The sequence below is a fragment of the Sinocyclocheilus grahami genome, unplaced genomic scaffold (assembly GCF_001515645.1).
Source record: "Sinocyclocheilus grahami isolate Dianchi unplaced genomic scaffold, SAMN03320097.WGS_v1.1 scaffold223.1, whole genome shotgun sequence".
Classification (NCBI taxonomy): Eukaryota; Metazoa; Chordata; class Actinopteri; order Cypriniformes; family Cyprinidae; genus Sinocyclocheilus; species Sinocyclocheilus grahami.
Window position 1 is genome coordinate 1,906,597 of NW_015505402.1, and position 16,862 is coordinate 1,923,458.

The window sequence follows — 16,862 nt, forward strand, 5'->3', positions numbered from 1 at the left end:
CACAGTGTTGTGGAGTAACTAGTTACATAAGTTACGGTATTATGCCATTTAATTACAAAATAAATGTAACTATGATATGTTACAGTTACTGAGAAAAAAATGTGTAATTAAATTATGATATACTATTATAATATTGAAAATGTTAAGGATTACATCTGAATATTTTCACACACATACAGATTTGATTGATTTCTTTCCCAAATTACATTGACTGCTCTGAAATACGAGACACCAATGTTTCAGGGGTTTAGGACACAGAATAGGACACATGCTTATTTGATAACTGTTTTATTTCCTATTTGGGTTTATGCATAGCCTACTTAATTGTTTTTTATTTTTCATTGTTAGATGCCAGTGATTCCTGTCATAGCTATGCAAAGATTTTATTTCAAAAACATTATCATAGCTATTAAACTATATCTTGTTATGATTTTAAATCAGTATTTAACCGCAGAATGATCTCAAAGTAAAAAGAGGTGCTAAAGTCTGATTTTGAGGTGGCTGTGCTTTAAAATTAAATTATTATAATCTTAATTCAAGCAATGAAGGATTTTGAAAGTCTGACAGTTATCAGTGTTGAGTACTACTGTAAGGTTAACCCTACCTGCTTTAAATGTTTCAAAATGATTAACAGTTGAAAACATTCATTAAAAATGTAGAAAAGTAATCAAAAAGCAATCAATTACATTACTTACCCAACACTGATTATTCATCATACAGTGCTGCTTAAACCATTCATAATGCTGTTTGTTTACAAAGCTTCTTTTCGATAGCTATCATTTGTATCAAATTTCAAACCATGCAAAGCTGTTCACAGCACTTTAGACAAAGATACAGTGAAGCTTTGTTTAAAGGTATTGTAATAGCTGCAGTTTTGTTTTTATACAGTCTATGGTTTGTTATAGTCGTGTGGAAATCCAGTTAACAGTGTGATAATCATACGGCCACAGCCAATTTGTCAAAGTTTACTGGCTACTTAGCTACCTGAAGTCCTGAAACTTTAGGTAAAAAAGTCGTCAGATGTAAATTACCAAAGACATTATACATTTAAATCCTTACAAACATTTTTGAACAACTTTTTGTGCCGTAACAAGTTTAGCAGAGCGCGAATAAGTCCGCCTTTCACGCGTCACTTGAACACAAATTGTTTTAATCACAGGCTTTTTAATGAATTGTAACTGTTTACTTGTAATAATATAGGCTAAATATGTTTACAATTATATATGCGTAATAGGATATAATCCTGTCACAGTGTTTGAAGGAGCTGAGTCAGTGTTTAAATGCTGGTGGGACGCTTTTGCTTAAATATATGGTAACTGGTTTATTATTAATCATATTATTGATTTTGTGCAAGAGGTAAAAAAAAAAAAACACATCCGTTTTTTTTAATGACTGCATTACCCACAATGCCGCCTTCCTCCGCTTGAATCCACCAATCATCGGAAAACACCGCTCATCTTGGTGACGTAATACACGGCGCAAGAACGCTCTACGGAAGTAAGTAATGAGTTTCTGTTTTACAAAGGTTTTTTTTTTGTTGTTGATTTCTTTGACTAATTAAACAATCGCACATTTAATTTACGCGATGTTTATTGACACATAATACTTGCCATCGTGATACTGTATTGCTTATCATTTCAGATCGGTAAGTATTTCAGTATGTTGGGTTGGCCGTGCGCGCGGAAGCCATTTCAGATTGAATTAACTAGGATGCGAATACATTTTATAGACGGATTTATCTGCGACCATCATTTGGCTGAAGAAAAATATTAATCAGTTTAGCCTTTTGTAAACGTTTGGTATGAGATGTATATTTATGAATGATTAGATATACTGTGATGTTCAGTTGAACAATGCATTGTGCGTTTAGTTTGCTCCAAGGTCACGCGCCTCTAGTGGGAGTTTGCATTTTGTTCCTACATTTCCTGAGGCATCATGACCTGCGTGCACCTGCTGTTGACTTTGGTCTTTGCTGTCAGCTTGGGGACACCTGTAGAAATTCAAGGGCCCCGTGGAGTGCCACTGACAAGTATACAAGTCATATAATTTATTGTATATTCTGTATACTCTTATACTGGTTTAACTCTTATTTTGTCTAAATAAATAAATAGAGAAACAGTTTTATGTGGAGAACAAGCCTTTCACCTGTCTCGATGGATCCCGGACTATTCCTTTTGACCGAGTGAAAAGAGGTAAAAAAAAAAAAACACATCCGTTTTTTTTAATGACTGCATTACCCACAATGCCGCCTTCCTCCGCTTGAATCCACCAATCATCGGAAAACACCGCTCATCTTGGTGACGTAATACACGGCGCAAGAACGCTCTACGGAAGTAAGTAATGAGTTTCTGTTTTACAAAGGTTTTTTTTTTGTTGTTGATTTCTTTGACTAATTAAACAATCGCACATTTAATTTACGCGATGTTTATTGACACATAATACTTGCCATCGTGATACTGTATTGCTTATCATTTCAGATCGGTAAGTATTTCAGTATGTTGGGTTGGCCGTGCGCGCGGAAGCCATTTCAGATTGAATTAACTAGGATGCGAATACATTTTATAGACGGATTTATCTGCGACCATCATTTGGCTGAAGAAAAATATGAATCAGTTTAGCCTTTTGTAAACGTTTGGTATGAGATGTATATTTATGAATGATTAGATATACTGTGATGTTCAGTTGAACAATGCATTTGTTTAGTTTGCTCCAAGGTCACGCGCCTCTAGTGGGAGTTTGCATTTTGTTCCTACATTTCCTGAGGCATCATGACCTGCGTGCACCTGCTGTTGACTTTGGTCTTTGCTGTCAGCTTGGGGACACCTGTAGAAATTCAAGGGCCCCGTGGAGTGCCACTGACAAGTATACAAGTCATATAATTTATTGTATATTCTGTATACTCTTATACTGGTTTAACTCTTATTTTGTCTAAATAAATAAATAGAGAAACAGTTTTATGTGGAGAACAAGCCTTTCACCTGTCTCGATGGATCCCGGACTATTCCTTTTGACCGAGTGAATGATGACTACTGTGACTGCAAAGATGGTTCAGATGAGCCAGGTACTTACAGAACTCTTTTTTTTTTTTAATTTAGTTTATAATTTAAGATGGATTAGTTTACCGGTCTTTAATTGAAAGCTTTTCACCTCTGATTTATGTTCAAAGTCATTTAGCAGTGAAACGTTTTCCTGAAAAGTCTAGTTTGTACATTTAAAGTGTTAGTTCACCCAAAAATCGTGATCAATTACTCATCCTCATGTTGTTCCTAACCGTAAGACATTAGTTGATCTTCAAAACACAAAAGAAAAACATACTGAAAATTAAATCTGAGAGATTTTTGTATTCTTCCTTTGAAAATTCATGCGACCGAAACTTTCACAATACATTGTAGAAGTAATCCATTGGTTTAATACAAGTCTTCTGAAGAGACGTGGTCAAAAAGCAGATTTAATTTAGTTTTTACTTTTATTCACATATAAACATTGATCAACACGTGTATATAAATAGCACATCAAATCCGGTAAACGGAAGTTTTGGCATGCTTGCGAGACACTCATGAACAGAACTGTATTTGTGCAGTTAAAAATGTGCTAAAAACAGAACAAATAAAGGCTAATATCTGTATAGGTTAAGATAAATAAATCAATCTTTAACATGTGTAAAGTATATGTGGATAAAGTTTGCAAAGGGATAAGCTACAGGGTTCTCCAAAAGATGAAAATTCAATCCCTTATGACTTGCATGGAACACAAAGGAAGATATCTAACAGAATACAAAAGCTACTCTTTTTTTCATTCAATAAAAGTGAATGGAGACTATGGCTGTTTCTGTTCCACATTCTCTTTCATTGTGTTGAACAAAACAGCTTGGACATTCTGCTAAATATTTTGTGTTCGATGAGAGATTGAGTACAACAAATCTCAGAATTGTAATATTTTGTGTAAGCTATCTTTCTTAAGTCCATGACCGGTAGAAAGCGGTGATACGGTACAGTTTGATGGTATCATGGAGATGGTGTGCATAACAGTTGTTTATGTCTGTCCTCAGGCACTGCTGCTTGTCCGAATGGCAGCTTCCATTGCACCAATGCTGGTTACAGGACCATGTTTATCCCATCCTCCCGTATTAATGATGGCATCTGTGGTAAGATGACTCTGCATTTGGACATTTCTCCACAGCAGTGTTCTGTGAATGGAATGGCATTGCATTTGAAATCTTTCCTCTCCACAGATTGCTGCGATACTACTGATGAGTACAACAGTGGAGCCAAATGTGAAAATACCTGCAAGTGAGTTCTGATCCAAAGTAATTACTTTCCAGAGAGAAGCACATTAAGAGACGTTCACACGGGACGCATTCTTGTGCTCCATTGCATACATGTGCACCAGACAGATGTCTTTGGCCATTGTGCCGCATCTCAATGTTGTGCCAAGATTCCCTGTTTAAAAAAAAAAAGTGAAATGTTTGATAGCAGCAGATCAATGTCAGTTTTAATCATCTTGACTGTGTAAACTATCAATCTATGGAAGTCTATAAAATATTAAATAACACACCTTCTAGCTTTTTAAATGTGAAAATGCATGTTCTTCAACTGTAGGTTTTTTTGTATAAATAAATGCAAAAAACATTTGTTTTTATGACAACATAGAACTGAGAGAAAATGTAACTGTCTTTGGCCATTGTGCCGCATCTCAATGTTGTGCCAAGATTCCCTGTTTAAAAAAAAAAAGTGAAATGTTTGATGGCAGCAGATCAATGTCAGTTTTAATCATCTTGACTGTGTAAACTATCAATCTATGGAAGTCTATAAAATATTAAATAACACACCTTCTAGCTGTTTAAATGTGAAAATGCATGTTCTTCAACTGTAGGTTTTTTTGTATAAATAAATGCAAAAAACATTTGTTTTTATGACAACATAGAACTGAGAGAAAATGTAACAATTTGTTTTGTTTCATTGTTTTAATTTCCGTTTTTACTTATGATGCAATGGCTGTAAACACATTGAAGTGTATGAGATTTGTTTGGTTCTCAGGGAACTAGGACGTAAAGAGAGGGAAGTTCTGCAGAAGATGACTGAGATCACCAAAGAGGGCTTTCTCCTAAAACAGCACCTCATTGAGGAAGCCAAGAAAGGACATCAAGAAAAGCAGGTAAGATTTGCTTTGTATGAACCCACTCATCAGGGATGTCAGAATGCTTTGGTTTCATATTTTATACCCGGTTATACAGTATGTTTCTGTTTGTTCAGCTGCTAGTGTTGCAGAAATCTTAGCGAATGTCAGTTTTCAAGCATGATGAAATGCTGCCATCATATTTGCTTTGCTTTTTTTTGACTCTCACATGCAACAGAAATCATCTAGTTCTGGCATTGAATAATTGCTTGGATATGCTGCAGTTTTTAAAGTTTTGGAAAGTGTAAAATGCTGTGTCTCTTCTGTAGATTAAAGTGACTGATATGCAGGAAAATAAGAAACAGCTCGATGAGAAAGTTGAAGTGCTGAGGACAGTGAAAGAGACAGCAGAGCAGCCTGAGAAGGAAGCTAAAGAGCGCCATCTCAAGGCCTGGGAAGGTGAGTGCAGCTGTTTATATTCCGAATCAAAGCAAGGTTATATCTCTTTAAGCCATATACATATATATATATATATATGCAAAATCATTTACACATTAATTATATGAAAATTGCCTTGAGGTGTTTAGTTTGCAGGTTGGCTCATTTCATCAGTGATTTGGCATTTATATAGATCGAATCTGTTTTTTCACTTCATTACAGAGCAAAAGGCAGCTATTCGTTTGGAGAAGGACAAAGCCAAAATGGCAGAAGCCTTTTTGGAGCTGGATGACAATGCAGATGGCTTGTAAGTGCCAATGAGTATGTTTTTTTTGTTGTTTTTTTTCCCCTCTCTCTCTCTTTCTCTGGAAGTCAAGTTAAGTCACCTTTATTTATATAGCGCTTTATAGAACACAGATTGTGTCAAAGCAGCTTTACAGTATTAAACAGGGAAACAGTGTGTCGGTAATGCAGGAGGACAATATTAAACCGTACATTTTTCTGTTAAAGTCAGTTCATCTTTGATTCAGTGATGTCATCGTCCAGCTCAGTTCAGTTCTCTTCGAATAGTGTTTGTGCTATCAAGTTGACAATATTGTCAGAAATTAAGTGTCCCCAATGAAGCAAGCTAAAGGCGGCAGTGGCAAGGAACCAAAACTCCATCAGTGACAGAAATGGAGAAAAAAACCTTGGGAGAAACCAGGCTCAGTCGGGGGGCCAGTTCTCCTCTGGCCAGATGAAACCAGCATGGTGTGGTTTAATTCCAGGCTGCAACACGAGTCAGATTGTGCAGAGGACTCCTCTGGTTCTCATGGTCTTGTCCTGATGGCCGTCTAGTTGATGACGTCTTCACAAGGGATTTGTCTCTAGGGTTCATCTGTAGAGGTCGTCTCTAGATGCTGATCCCCCATCTGGACTGGATATGGACTGGATCTGGTGGCTAGGGTGACCTCAGAATAAGAATGAAACCGACTAATATTAGCGTAGATGCCATTCTTCTTATGATGTAACGAATACATCAGGGTTATGGGTGTATAAGTGTTCCCGGTTCCGGTTGACCTAATGAATGCAGCCTAACAATCCTTTAACGGATCTGAATTATTCAAAAGTGATTTGTGTGTTATGTATATGCCAGGTTAAACAGATGGGTCTTTCATCTAGATTTAAACTTTAAACTAGACAGATTGTGTTTGCCTCCCAAACAACACCAAGAAGACTGTTCCAGAGTTTGGGCGCTAAATAGGAAAAGGATCTGCCGCCCGCAGTTGATTTTGATATTCTAGGTATTATCAAATGGCCAGAGTTTTGAGATCGCAGTGGACTTATAGGACTATAATGCAATATGAGCTCACTCAAGTACTGAGGAGCTAAACCATTCAGGGCTTCATAAGTAATTAGCAAGATTTTAAAATGTATTCGATATTCAATAGGAAGCCAGTGCAGAGTTGACAGAACCGGGCTAATATGGTCGTACTTCCTGGTTCTAGTAAGAACTCTAGCTGCTGCATTTTGGACCAGCTGGAATTTGTTTATTAAAGGAACACTCCACTATTTTTGAAAATAGGCTAATTTTCCAACTCCCCTAGAGTTAAATGGTTGCGTTTTACCGTTTTCAAATCCATTCAGCCGATCTCCGGGTCTGACTAAGACCGACGGAAATGAAAAGTTGCGATTTTGTAAGCCGATATGGCTAGGAACTATACTCTCATTCCGGTGTAATAATCAAGGAACTTTGCTGCCATACCATGGGTGCAGCAGGCGCAATGATATTACGCAGCGCCTGAAAATAGGCATATTGGAAGTTACCTAGCTGGGACTATTTTCAGGCGCTGCGTAATATCATACAGAATAGTCAAGTTTTAAATAGGAAAAATTTAGAAACTCTTTGGTTTTTGAGTGAGATGCTAACAGTCTAATCAGATTCAATTATCTATGCTAAGCTAAGCTAAAAGTGCTACCGCCAGACCCGGAGATCGGCTGAATGGATTCGAAAATGGTAAAACTCAACTGTTTAACTCTAGGGGAGTTGGAAAATTAGCCTATTTTCAAAAATAGTGGAGTGTTCCTTTAAGCGTTCAGAAAAACCACCCAATAAAGCGTTACAATAATCTAACCTTGAGGTCATGAATGCATGACTTAACGTTTCTACATATTGCATTGAGAGCATAGGTTGTAATTTAGATATGTTTTTAAGATTGAAAAAAGCTTTTTTTTTCAAATGCTTGAAACGTGGCTTTCAAAGGAAAGATTGCTATCAAATAGCACACCCAGATTCCTAACTGATGATGAAGAATTGACAGAGCAGCCATCAAGCGACGACAGTCTTATATGCATATTACAGTGTCTGACATTGTACTTGCTAGGTCACACACCTCTAACGTTATTTTTAGTGATCTCCGACTGGAGAAGTCGAACATCATTAGTTTCGACGGGAATAACAATCTTACTGAATTTAAGTTGAGCATTAGCCAGCACTTTTAAATATGCCAAGATATCAGGCGCTCTGGGTCCCGCTAAACATTGAACTATGGTGGCTGGTGTCTCCATTTTTACGTTCCGTACAATAGAATTGCCAATAACTAGAGCACTTTCATCAGGTTTCTCAGTGGGTGCGTCACTGAGTGGGAAGAACCTGTTTACATTTTTTATCGGAACACAAGAGCTGTGCTTTGTCCCGCGACTATGCCGCCTCACAGTGACCCAGTCGCCTTTCTGCGGGGGCTCTGTAACTGGAACCGAACAATGTATGGGACTTGCTAAGCTAGTCACATCCAAAGCCATATATAAGGCCCTCACATTCTTACTATCCTCAATTAAAGTTTGGATGCGTGTCTCTAGTTCTGAAATCTTCTCTGTCAGCCTAACTATTTCCTGCATTTATCACATGTGAATCCCTTGCCGCTGACAGAGAAATCTACACTATACATGTGGCAAGCAGTGCAGGTGCCAATAACAGGAGAAGAAGCCATGACTCACCATGATTGTTGAATGATTCCAACTTACCACAGTTGTTTGATGAACTTGTTTTGCATATAGAGAATGAATATGAACTGGCTTGTTGTCTCTGTGTGTCAGTGTGTCGGTCTCTGAGCTTCAGTCCCATGCTGAATTGGATGCAGATGCTGATGGCACACTTACTGAAACTGAGGCCCAGGTATTTTTGAATTGAATCATATTTCAGTCAAAATGTGCCACCCATCCAAATGCAGTGAGTGAATGAATTGCCACTAATTTAGCTGTCTGCTTTGTGATTTATTCAGGGACTGATGGGAGGAGCCGAGCAGGTGGACATGTCAACATTTGAGAGTGTTTGGCCCAACATTAAAGACAAGTACCACTCAGAGGTCAGTAGAGAAGAAGCAGACATGTCATGTTTAGTGTCTTCTGAAGTTCCTTTTGGTAAATTCTTTTTTTTTTTAAACTCTGTTGTAAAACTTTGTCCTATTAATTTTCTTTAAAGCAATCAATATGCAAGTAAATGTATAACTATTAGATAAACTATAATAAAATTAACAATGAAAATGAAAACATTGAGTATGACAAGTAGCCAGTTAACTACATTTTGTTATTCATATTGTGACGAGTGGGGCAATTAAAAATAACTGTTTTCTATATCAATATATTTTAAAATGTAATTAATTCCTGTGATGGCAAAGCTGAATTCTCATTTATCAGCATTTATTTGAACTTTTGTAACAATGTAAGAGTCTAGTAGTGTAAGTAGCTGTATTAGTTTTCTACTTTTAATTGTCTTTTAACTACATTTACATTTTTACATTACATTTTTGTTAATTTGAGGTTTATTGCTTCCCAATAAAATCACCCAGACATTGGTGAAAATAACAAATCTGTGTATTTAATGATTTTTTTAAATTCCACTATCCTTGAACACAAAATGGCCCATTAACATGCATTTTGAATGTGTTCCTCCGTTCTCTCTTAGTCCCAGCCTGAGGAACCTGCCCCAGTGGAAACGCCTCCAGATGAAGTGAAGGAACCAGTTGTAGACAATGACTCTGAGCCGTACCCAGAAGACGACATCTCTGAGGAAGAGGACGAGGATGACGAGGATGAGGATGATTATCATGAAGACGATGATAAGGTATATCACACAGAAAACCTGAGCAAGTGTTAACTTCAGTGATGTTTAGATCCACAGTGACATTTTTAGTCTTCCATTAACACTTCTCCACTTGACATTTAAAGTCCTTAACCTTTAACTCATGTCCTAAGGCACAATGTTAAAGGTCTTACAACAAAGTGTGCTATAACTCATGTTCACTGTACTGTGCAGGTGTAAAAAATTATGTCTTTATGTGAGTGTGGTTGTGTGTTGTGCAGGCGCCGCCCACTATTAAGACTCCAGAGAAGAGCCATGAAGACGAGGATGCCATGCCACCTTATGATGCAGACACCCAGGCCCTCATCGATGGTTGGTTCAACTGCCTTCAGAGGCTTTTTATCGATACGTTACAGAGAAATACAGTTGTACTTCATACGTTTCATCTAGTTGTTCTTTGTTTCCTTATGCTAACCCGACCGTTCTCTGGTTCACAGCTGCTCAGAAGGCCAGAGATGACTTTGAGGAGGCTGAGAAAGCTCTTCGGGAGATGGATGATCAAATCAGGTTTGTTCAATTCTACTGTCTTCCAGAAAACGGCCAAAAGAAGTTGAGTTTGAAATCGAGTGGGAGTGTAGTGAACTGGTTTCTCGTATGCACCTGAAATTCTCATTGGTCCATGTATGCCTATATCAGAGTGTGATGTGTTTGTTCAGCTCATGGTTGCATCACTTTTGCAAACCCTTCTGTTCTTGCATCCTTGAATTCTATGCATCTGCAGAGTTCTCTGACGCTGGTGTGTGGGGACCCTGCTGCTGAGCACTGTGTTGAGTTTTCCCTTTGATTGTGTTGCAGAAATATTGAAAAAGAGCTGTCCTTTGATTTCGGCCCTGATGCTGAATTCACTTACCTGTACAGTCAGTGCTACGAACTTACCACTGGCGAGTAAGTGAAACCAGCGTTTGTTGTTTTGGAAAGATATTTTTGTGCTGTGATTTATTTCTATGTTCTGTTTGCCTTTAGGTACATCTACAGGCTCTGTCCTTTCAACCGGGTTTCACAGAAACCCAAGTATGGTGGCTCAGAGACCAACCTTGGGTAAGAGGCATTGTGGACAAAAAAAAACTTCTTGAACCAGACCAAGGTGGTTTAGTTTTAGAGGTTTTTGGGCACTTTCCAATTGGAGTATAAAAGAAATTCATACTTTTATTCTGTAAAGCTGCATTAAATTGATCAATAGCAACAGTAAAGACTTTTATAAAGAATGAATATCCTTTTGTCATTCTATCCATTATAATGTTGTTCTGCCTCAATGTCTTAATTCACTTCTAGCATTTATTGATTTAACATTTATTTTAGTGTTTTATTTTATGTTATTGACAGTCTTTAATGAGAGATGCTCATGTTTCCAGGACATGGGGAAGTTGGTCAGGGCCTGAAAATAATAAGTACTTGTTGATGAAATACGAGCATGGCACTGGGTGCTGGCAAGGTCCAAACAGATCAACTACAGTAAGTACCAGCTCTTTCATTACTTCCACTGTGCCATTCACGCTGGGAGCTTTCTGCTAAGTGTATCTTTGTGTGGTAGGTGAAACTGACTTGTGGGAAGGAGACTGTGGTGACCTCGACATCGGAGCCGAGTCGCTGTGAATACCTAATGGAATTCACCACTCCTGCAGTGTGCCAAGAGCCAGCCAACACTGACCTCTCACCACATGACCACGTGGAGCTCTAGACTCCACGCTCCGCTTTTTGATGCATGGTGTGCCACAAAATAAATGCAAACTTTATTTTAGATGTTTAAAACACTCTTAATAGAAAATAAACAAGGCTTAATTATTCAACTATCATAGGGTCTAAAATGTTTTTACATATTTTTCACACTTTGAATTTAATGAGGTCTGGGTTTTGCCATAGTGATGACCGTTTACTGCCTGTTTTGTTAATAGATTCAGTTAGCCTTTATATAAGTGCAACTTACAACAAACAACAGTGGTTTAATACTGCAGACAGTTATGTATATAATGTTGATCTAATATTGATTTGTTCCACCAATGAATGCACCAATGATCAACAACATTCGCATTCTGTTTAATATCAAATTTGGAAAACCTTTAGCTGCCTTGAACAAGTGTGCATGTCTCGGGTGTTATATACAAAAGAACTGGAGTTCTTAAAAGTCTGACTTTTTTCAGATTACGATTAGCCCAGCTTGCAAATTTCCTGAAATCAGCTTTTTCATTCATACTGATGCACACTGCATTATCATCAATTTATGACCCCAAAATGCAGTTCATTGTGTATTATGTTCTTCAAAACACATTAAATGCTTGTGTGTGGTCACAAATCAATATTAACCTTTTTCTCCCCCCTCTGTCTCCTGGTCTGTAGGTTGTTGCTCTGTGGGAACATTAACTTCATTTCCTGTTCAGGCTGTTTAAGAACCTCTTCCATTAGTTTTGGATCAGCTAAATGAGGCTGGACGATGGGAGAGCATTAAGTTTGGTAAACTAATGTTTTTCTGTTATTGTTTTTACTGGGGTTAAATCTGATCTCTTTACATTCCATGGATAGTGTTGAAATAAATGCAACTTCAAAAAAATTGTTGCGTCTCAAATTTTACACTATATGCTATGCACTGTGTACTCTACTGTCTAGTATATGAACACATCAGCATTAACCCTTTCTGTTTGGCTACATAACAGTCAAGCCATATCACCCTGTGGCCCAAGACTGGTTGCCCACTGAAGCCAAGCAGGGTTGAGATAGAAGACCCCCTGGGAAAACTAGGTTACTGCTGGAAGAAGTGTTAGTGAGACCAGCAGGGGGTGCTCACCCTGTGGTCTGTGTGGGTCCTAATGCCCCAGTGTAGTGATGGGGACACTATACTGTAAAAAGCACCATCCTTCAGATGAGACGTTAAACCGAGGTCCTGACTCTCTGTGGTCACTAAAAATCGCATGGCACCGTGGTGTAACCCTGGTGTCCTGGCCAAATTCCCTCTACTGGCCCTTGTCAATCATGGCCTTCTAATAATCCCTATCCATTGAATTGGCTCTATCACTCTTTTCCACCTGTAGCTGGTGTGGTGAGCGCACTGGCACCGTTGTCCTGTGGCTGCCGTCGCCTCATCCAGGTGGATGCTGCACTCTGGTGGTGGGGTGGTTGAGGAGAGACCCCCCCCCCCCCCTCATGATTGTAAAGCGCTTTGGGTGTACAGCAATACACAATAAAGCGCTATATAAATTCCCCATTCATTCATACATAAGAAAAACTGTGAAAGTTAAGCACTGTTGAAATAAATGAATCGTTATATTTAAAAAACAAATGTTGTGGCTTGTTGAAAAAAGACCTCAGTTGTGTCCCAAATGATGCACTATTCGATATCAGTGCTGGGTAGTAACTACAAGTAATCTGGATTATGTAATCAGGTTCCAAAAATGAAGTACTTGTAATTAGATTATATTACAAATATTTGTAATCAGACTAGAGTTATGCTTATACAGTTATTACATGATTACATATTATTCACACAATGGCAATCATTCATAATTTTTTGATTCTCGCTAAATCTTCATTTTCATCTTTTCCTCTCTAAAATAGCCTACTGCTTATATGCATTCAGAAAGTCTTCCAGTTTTAATACAGGAATTCTCAAAGTTTTTTTGTCAGCTGAACCTCTTTCACCTAATATATTTATTTGAAGTACCCACTGATATTTTAAATCAATAACACATTGCTTAAAAACAAATGAAATATTTTATCTTTTTTAGTAAGTGTTTTATTTTACAATGATTTATTTTAATTTGAGGTTTAATTAATTACTAGCTTTTCATTAAACTCATGCACCCCAGTTTGGGAAACCTTGACATAATGTAATTTTTAATGCATTTCGTGTTAATAATAACAATGAATGGAACAAATGAATTTTCCTTCTGTTTGTATTTTTATATCAGTATGGTACAAAATTCTCATTTAAATCAATGTGATGGACGAGTTAGGTAAAACGTAATCAAAAGTAGTCTAGTTATACCTGAAATGTGTAATGTTACTAACTCGTCATGCAATTTGGAATCAGTAATGGACTACAATTTGTAAGTAATCTACCCAGCTCTATTCAGTATGCACTTATATACTATTTACTCTACTGTGTAGTGTATGAATTCTAATAGCCTCTTCCCCTCAGCTGTGTAATGTAAGGATGACTGCAACAGTTAATTAAGTGCATCATCTGGTTATTTGAAGTGCACTTTTTTCATTTTGGAGTGTTCAGTGAACACACTGCTGACACTATTCATACTACAAAACAGCTTGGAGTAGTGCATAATTACACATCTTTACTGTAGGAATAAGCTGTTTCTTAACTGACCATGATCACATTGGATGAAGACATTTCATTTTATCCTGAATGAATGCATGTGATGTTTGTCTACAAAACCCCTCAATCCCGCTCCAAAAAAAAAAAAGGCAGGCACAAAGAAAACACTGAGATTCATATCTTTTATTTTTTTTTCTGGCATGTAAAGTACAAATAATTAAACAATTCCATGAAAAATCCTCAAGCGTCTTCAGCTGAAATCCCAGTAATAAATATCCTAAACTAAACTGAAAGGTTTATTATTTTTTTCCCCTTTGTTATGTGTTTGTCTTTGTTTGTTCGTGTTTGGAAGTATGAGATTTTTTATTCGTGACACACAGACACTGAGATCAGGAGTTCTGCTTTTGATCTTTTGTTTTTTTATTATTGTTGTTCGTTTGTTTTATTCTGTTATTGTTCTGTTATTCCTGGAAAATGGTTTTAAACCCCCCCCCCCCCCCCTCATGATTGTAAAGCGCTTTGGGTGTACAGCAATACACAATAAAGCGCTATATAAATTCCCCTTTCATTCATACATAAGAAAAACTGTGAAAGTTAAGCACTGTTGAAATAAATGAATCGTTATATTTAAAAAAAAAAATGTTGTGGCTTGTTGAAAAAAGACCTCAGTTGTGCCCCAAATGATGCACTATTCGATATCAGTGCTGGGTAGTAACTACAAGTAATCTGGATTATGTAATCAGGTTCCAAAAATGAAGTACTTGTAATTAGATTATATTACAAATATTTGTAATCAGACTAGAGTTATGATTATACAGTTATTACATGATTACATATTATTCACACAATGGCAATCATTCATAATTTTTTGATTCTCGCTAAATCTTCATTTTCATCTTTTCCTCTCTAAAATAGCCTACTGCTTATATGCATTCAGAAAGTCTTCCAGTTTTAATACAGGAATTCTCAAAGTTTTTTTGTCAGCTGAACCTCTTTCACCTAATATATTTATTTGAAGTACCCACTGATATTTTAAATCAATAACACATTGCTTAAAAACAAATGAAATATTTTATCTTTTTTAGTAAGTTTTATTTTACAATGATTTATTTTAATTTGAGGTTTAATTAATTACTAGCTTTTCATTAAACTCATGCACCCCAGTTTGGGAAACCTTGACATAATGTAATTTTTAATGCATTTCGTGTTAATAATAACAATGAATGGAACAAATGAATTTTCCTTCTGTTTGTATTTTTATATCAGTATGGTACAAAATTCTCATTTAAATCAATGTGATGGACGAGTTAGGTAAAACGTAATCAAAAGTAGTCTAGTTATACCTGAAATGTGTAATGTTACTAACTCGTCATGCAATTTGGAATCAGTAATGGACTACAATTTGTAAGTAATCTACCCAGCTCTATTCAGTATGCACTTATATACTATTTACTCTACTGTGTAGTGTATGAATTCTAATAGCCTCTTCCCCTCAGCTGTGTAATGTAAGGATGACTGCAACAGTTAATTAAGTGCATCATCTGGTTATTTGAAGTGCACTTTTTTCATTTTGGAGTGTTCAGTGAACACACTGCTGACACTATTCATACTACAAAACAGCTTGGAGTAGTGCATAATTACACATCTTTACTGTAGGAATAAGCTGTTTCTTAACTGACCATGATTTTAGTAAATGAAGACATTTCATTTTATCCTGAATGAATGCATGTGATGTTTGTCTACAAAACCCCTCAATCCCGCTCCAAAAAAAAAAAAGGCAGGCACAAAGAAAACACTGAGATTCATATCTTTTATTTTTTTTTCTGGCATGTAAAGTACAAATAATTAAACAATTCCATGAAAAATCCTCAAGCGTCTTCAGCTGAAATCCCAGTAATAAATATCCTAAACTAAACTGAAAGGTTTATTATTTTTTTCCCCTTTGTTATGTGTTTGTCTTTGTTTGTTCGTGTTTGGAAGTATGAGATTTTTTATTCGTGACACACAGACACTGAGATCAGGAGTTCTGCTTTTGATCTTTTGTTTTTTTATTATTGTTGTTCGTTTGTTTTATTCTGTTATTGTTCTGTTATTCCTGGAAAATGGTTTTAGAAGAACGTTGCTAAGTAACTCTGTGTCCCTCCTAAATTAATTGACACAAAATACAACTGGTTGAGAAACAGAGTGACCACTGACCCCTTTATCTAGCTCAGCGCCTCGCCTGGCCCGTCTCCCCCCGCTGCGCTTTCTTCGCCCACGTCTGCTAAACGTTGCGCTCTAGCCCTCCCACTGACTGTTTTATTTTCTAGACCACTCTCTCAGTTGGTTTCATGGCGAGGGATGCTGAGCCTAAGGCCTAGCTGCGGGTCCAGACCATAGACCGGACCGCGCCTCGACCTGCCCCAGGCCTCGCCCCGGGCCCTGACTCGCTATGGGGTTCTGAACGTGGCTGGAAAAACAAGACTGTGATTAGATTAAATAATCAAAAGGTTTTCATTTAACAAGACAAACAAAACACAGGCATTAAAGGCATAACATCTAGCACACAGCATGTATGTTTATACACTTCAATTAATATAGCAGTGCATTCTTTGCCTATGAAGAACTTTTCCAAATTGTAATTCTAAAGCAGTTTTTTTTGTTGTTTTGTTTTTTATTTATTTTTTTTAAATCTATTTGTTCCCTTTAAAGAAAAACAAAAAGGTGTAACCACATTTTGGCAAAACGAAAAGTATTTAAACTTGCAAATATAATGAAATAAACCATAAATATACACAAAACATACTTTCATACGAGGCAATAATAATAATCATAATAATGATAATAAATAGTTTTTAAGTTAACAATAAGTTAAAACTACAAGCTTAAAGTCGCCCAAATAATACAAGTTCATTGGCGCTATATTGATATTTTTTTCAGTTTAAATTA

At 36.9% G+C, this 16,862-nt stretch overlaps 1 protein-coding gene and 1 long non-coding RNA gene across 5 annotated transcripts; both read left to right on the forward strand.

The window, feature by feature from the left end:
* Window positions 1-1,422: 1,422 nt before the first annotated feature.
* LOC107596830 (uncharacterized) lies at window positions 1,423-2,187 on the forward strand. 2 transcript variants are annotated; one of them, XR_001610408.1, is made up of 3 exons: window positions 1,423-1,497; window positions 1,882-2,029; window positions 2,112-2,187. It is a non-coding gene; the product is annotated as an uncharacterized lncRNA (long non-coding RNA). The 2 variants fall into 2 exon arrangements; XR_001610409.1 differs by having other exon boundaries at window positions 1,429-1,497; window positions 1,871-2,029.
* A 71-nt stretch (window positions 2,188-2,258) lies between these two features.
* On the forward strand, window positions 2,259-12,218 carry prkcsh (PRKCSH beta subunit of glucosidase II). 3 transcript variants are annotated; one of them, XM_016287648.1, is made up of 18 exons: window positions 2,259-2,333; window positions 2,715-2,862; window positions 2,945-3,061; window positions 4,049-4,144; window positions 4,232-4,289; window positions 5,037-5,154; window positions 5,445-5,574; window positions 5,776-5,860; window positions 8,629-8,707; window positions 8,814-8,897; window positions 9,497-9,655; window positions 9,895-9,985; window positions 10,111-10,180; window positions 10,469-10,558; window positions 10,637-10,711; window positions 11,026-11,125; window positions 11,205-11,378; window positions 12,008-12,218. In XM_016287648.1, exons 2-17 carry the CDS (start codon window positions 2,769-2,771, stop codon window positions 11,349-11,351), a joined length of 1,593 nt encoding a protein of 530 aa, XP_016143134.1. In that variant the 5' UTR covers window positions 2,259-2,333; window positions 2,715-2,768; the 3' UTR covers window positions 11,352-11,378; window positions 12,008-12,218. The 3 variants fall into 3 exon arrangements, with proteins under 3 accessions (XP_016143134.1, XP_016143135.1, XP_016143136.1); XM_016287649.1 differs by having other exon boundaries at window positions 2,265-2,333; window positions 2,704-2,862; XM_016287650.1 differs by lacking the exon at window positions 2,259-2,333 and adding an exon at window positions 2,354-2,481 and having other exon boundaries at window positions 2,704-2,862.
* Window positions 12,219-16,862: the final 4,644 nt, after the last annotated feature.